Consider the following 4,355-nt stretch of genomic DNA (forward strand, 5'->3'; position numbering starts at 1 on the left):
AGATTCTCATGAATAGGCTTTCCTGAACAAAATTTTTTAACCCCAAAATATCCAAATTAAAACATACATAAGTGAGAAGAAAGTTTTGAAGGATACTAAGATAAAGGAGGTTGCAAGTCACAGCTATCAATCAGATTTTTTTTTTTTGTCATATACATGCTAATATCCCCCGAAGTAATTATGATTTCTAAGTTACATATTTATGCATGACAGACTTATTTGCTTCAGAAAAAGAAAACAATCAAATCCCAATCACCATCCTATTATTATTTTTTCATATGGTTCTACTAAATTCATTTCTTCTGTTCATGATACATATAAAATTTATCTGGCACATATATATTTATGTGGATGACATTCAAACTGAGAAGTGAAAACAATTATATTTAGATTTAGATTACAACAAATCTAGTAGAGGACATTTCTTTCTGCAGTGCTCAATAAATGGATGAATAATAATTTTTAAAGGTATACAGAACAAGAACTCTGCACTACACTTTCGTATATATTTATCTCTTAGGACTTTAAAAAATCATTTGCTTTCAAGCAAAAGTATCAGTGCCTAAAAATGCCACTTGTGTGCTACATTTTTAGTTTTGTTTTGATTTTCATCATCTCACATAAACAATGTCATGTCAATTCTTTACAAAGCTGGAAACGTGAGTTGAGACACTCTCCTGCATTCTTACTATTGTCATAATTCCTTCAGTTAGTTCTTCAAATAATTACAACAAAAATCAAAAACAAATGGGCATGTTTAATGGAAAGTTTCTTTAATGCTATAACATACAGAGATTTTCTGAATTAACTTGAGCAAGTAATGCAACTTGGTTAGTCCAGCTGAATCTCAATGCTCAATATTTCAATCGTTTCACCCTTCTTTGGTGAAGCTGCTGACAAACTTGCTAATATAAGAATATAGGAACATGAACTTTGAGGGGAAGAGGAGGAAATATTTATCATAAAACCAAACATCAAAATAATGTTTTATTTTCACCTTCATGTTTAAGTATTGTGAAAGAAAAGCCTTGTCTTTTTGCCTAGCTATTTTCAACAAAGTTCTCTTCAGTGTAAAAGGATATAGACAAGAAGCTCACTAAATCCTCTGAATACTTTTTTTTGTATGTGCATTCCAAAAAGTCAAATGTCAGCATAAAATATAGTACCTTAAAAATTTTACAGAAGTCAAAATTACCTAGGTCTTCGCGTAAGACAGTACTTAAAAAGTGTTCAGTTGCCATTCCTTATTAAAGGTGTACTGATGTCTACTTTGAATGAACAGATTAGCATACAGACATAAAAACTGTAACTGCCTTCAGTTATACTTAGATGCGCTTTTTAAAAAAAAAATTGAAGAAAGCTACAATTCTTCAACAGAAAGCATCCTAGCAATAAAAATTCAAGAAGTATCATATAATATTTCTAGGTGAACTACAGTAACACTCAATACAGGTTTCTCTAAACCACTAGACAAATCTTTTATTTCTTATTGCTATAATGAAACACGTTCTGCAGTGTGGCTCCACCAGAACTTCTCACTTCTGATTTCATAAAAATTCTTGTCAATATTATTCACTGTGCTACTTTGTCTTTTGCTAATAGAACTAATTCATAAATCTAAAACTACTGTGCAGAACCCAAACAAACTAACTTCATGCATAAAACAAGGAAATGATAATCTTGTGGGATGCTCTTTATAGAAGTAGGCTGTATTTGTTATTATAAATAAAACTGTAAAGAAATGCCTGAACGTGCTTACATAAGGGCAGTTTTTGGTTTGGTTAGGTTTAAATGTTTTCTTGATTTATGTGTTTTCAGAACATGACCAAGTATTTGCATATGTATGCAATGCACACACATTTTAACTTTCCAAGATCAAGATTCAAAAGAATGATAACGCATAAGGGAGACGTGCTACTTAAACAAAACACTATCACAGTCAACATTTTAAAGAAAGCTGTTGAAGAACTACATGATAGACAGTCCTATTGCACAGGGCACTGCAAAATAGAAACTGTAACATTTGTCCTCCTTTGGGATGAAGTGAAAGAGAGTGTAAGGGAAAAATTTTGTCTCTTCAATGTTAACTTGCTCTGTGGAATTGAGAAGTTGTTATCCAAAAGAGCTGCCCTGAATGAACTATGTTTATTCTACTCCCTCCCATCCCCCTCAAATTTTGTTCACTACAGCCTTACCTCCTGTTTGAGTGATGACTTGAATGTCACTGGAAAGTGGTCCATCCCCAACAGAAGTAAAAGCAAGAACCTTCACAGAGTATGTTTTCTGGGGCACGAGATTCCCAATAGTAGTGATATGGCTGTCAGCCACATTGTGTTTCAGCCAGCTGTTGACATGTTGAGTAGGGTCCATAGTATAATAAACTCTGTAACCTTGTATTTGTCCGTTAGGTTCCTCAGGTTCTTCCCACTGTACCAAAATCGTGGTAGAGCTCAACATACGGGCCTGTACATTGCGTGGTGCACTTGAAGGTGCTTGCTCTGAAGTCCTTGTTGACACAGGCTCACTGGGTGGCCCTCGTCCAATGTTATTTACAGCAACTACCCGAAATTCATACTCTGAATATGGGCTTAGTCCAGCCACACTATAGCGTGTTGTGGCAACACCATCAATTTCTTTATATGGCTCTTCAGAGTTCTTAGGCTTGTGTTGGATTATGTAGTAAGAAACTGGCTCAGGATTTCCAGAGTCCCAAGTCAATGTTATGCTTGTTGCTGTGCTTTCTGTCACCACAGGTGTTCCAGGAGGTTTAGGTAAGGCTGAAGATGAATACCAAAAATTAAATTAACACTATATAACAGCAGGCGTTAATTATTACATTAACAGGTCTAAAAGTACAAATAAACAAATTAAAAAAAACAGGAAGATTGTAATGGAGAGAAAAAGTGATTTATTCAGAGTAAAATTCTGGCAATTATGATTTTCTCCAGAAGTTTATCACAAAAAAATCCAGTTCTGTAGTAAAAGGCTTATTAATATAAAGCCATGATACTGACTTTTTAGATAAGTCCTTTAATCATATGCAGAAGAATAACCTTATAGTCAGTGGACCATTGCAGTTTAATTTTCAAATATTTCTGGAGCTTCTGACATCCACTTACTCAAGAACAAGATAACCAAACACCCAACAACTTTAAAAATCAAATGACTGTCTCTTAAATGTTTGCGCAGTTGACAAATACATGCAAGATTATTAAGTCTTTTACTTACTTTAAATGAAAGCTAAGAACTAAAGATGGGAGAATAATGGAACACTGCAATTAAACTATCAGTATCAATATTATTGCTGTCTGCTTTTTGTCTTATTATATTGATTGGTTGGAGATTTCTTAGTTTTCTCTAGTAGAATTTATTTGCTCAGAATATGGACAATGAAATAAAAGAAAGACAAGACTATTTCCAAAAGTGTGTACTTGGGATATACCTTTGACAGTTATCTGTGCTATTGCTTCTATAACACCAAGGGTAGACATAGCAACACAAGTATAGTTTGCAGACTGCCTGACATCGTTAAGCTCAAGGACGTTTCTCCCTATTGGCATATCATCCTCAGGTGTCAAATCTTCTGCTCCTAGCATCCATTTAACATATGGCATTGGTGACCCCACTGCAACACACGTGATATTTACACTCCCGCCAGGCATGATCTCATGATTGGTGGGGGGGATCGAGAACCTTGGTGGGACCCGTCGAACTGGAACAAAACACACAAAAAAGTAATAACATATACAAAAAAAGAAACTGAGTCTTGCATACAGACTACATACAGTGTACAGACAGTCTTATGTTTTAATGTGTTATTCTGATTGGTCAGAAAATATGTAGAAAATAAATACAAGACTATACAAGAATAGTGTCTGCACACAATATCAATCATTCTATATTTACTTGATGTTATTATTAGGCACATTCGTACACAGGCTGATTCAGTGCTATTAGGGCCCCCACATATAACTAACTACATACTTACAATTCACAAACACCATGCAAAAGATATACACACGCACACACACACACGCACACATACGCGCACACATATATATATGCATGTATTTCCTATGTGTATACATATATATATGCATAGAAAAAACTGGAGAGCAAACAGCATGTTTGAATTGATTATCAAAACCAGCTCCAATGCTGTGTACTTCCAGTTGATGTGGATAAATGTGCTAGATCACATTGTCACATCAGTCCTGGAACACATTGCCTACAGTACACTTAAAGTGCAATTTCACTGCTTTCAGACGCAAAGTGGATGCAGCCTCAAGACCTCACACTAACATTGAAACAAACAGAAATAATATATATAATTACACACATACAAATATATATAT

General features: G+C 34.6%; 1 protein-coding gene across 1 annotated transcript in view; it reads right to left on the reverse strand.

The window, feature by feature from the left end:
* Window positions 1–4,355, reverse strand: part of LOC100550569 (receptor-type tyrosine-protein phosphatase delta-like) — a 177,211-nt gene that overhangs the window by 129,225 nt on the left and 43,631 nt on the right. The window contains exons 3-4 of the mRNA XM_031557282.1: window positions 3,443–3,712; window positions 2,175–2,777 (exon numbers count right to left, since the gene is read on the reverse strand). Of these exons, the coding sequence (XP_031413142.1) occupies window positions 2,175–2,777; window positions 3,443–3,712 (873 nt within the window). The remainder of the gene's footprint in view (window positions 1–2,174; window positions 2,778–3,442; window positions 3,713–4,355) is intronic.

Source organism: Meleagris gallopavo, chromosome Z (assembly GCF_000146605.3).
Source record: "Meleagris gallopavo isolate NT-WF06-2002-E0010 breed Aviagen turkey brand Nicholas breeding stock chromosome Z, Turkey_5.1, whole genome shotgun sequence".
NCBI lineage: Eukaryota > Metazoa > Chordata > Aves > Galliformes > Phasianidae > Meleagris > Meleagris gallopavo.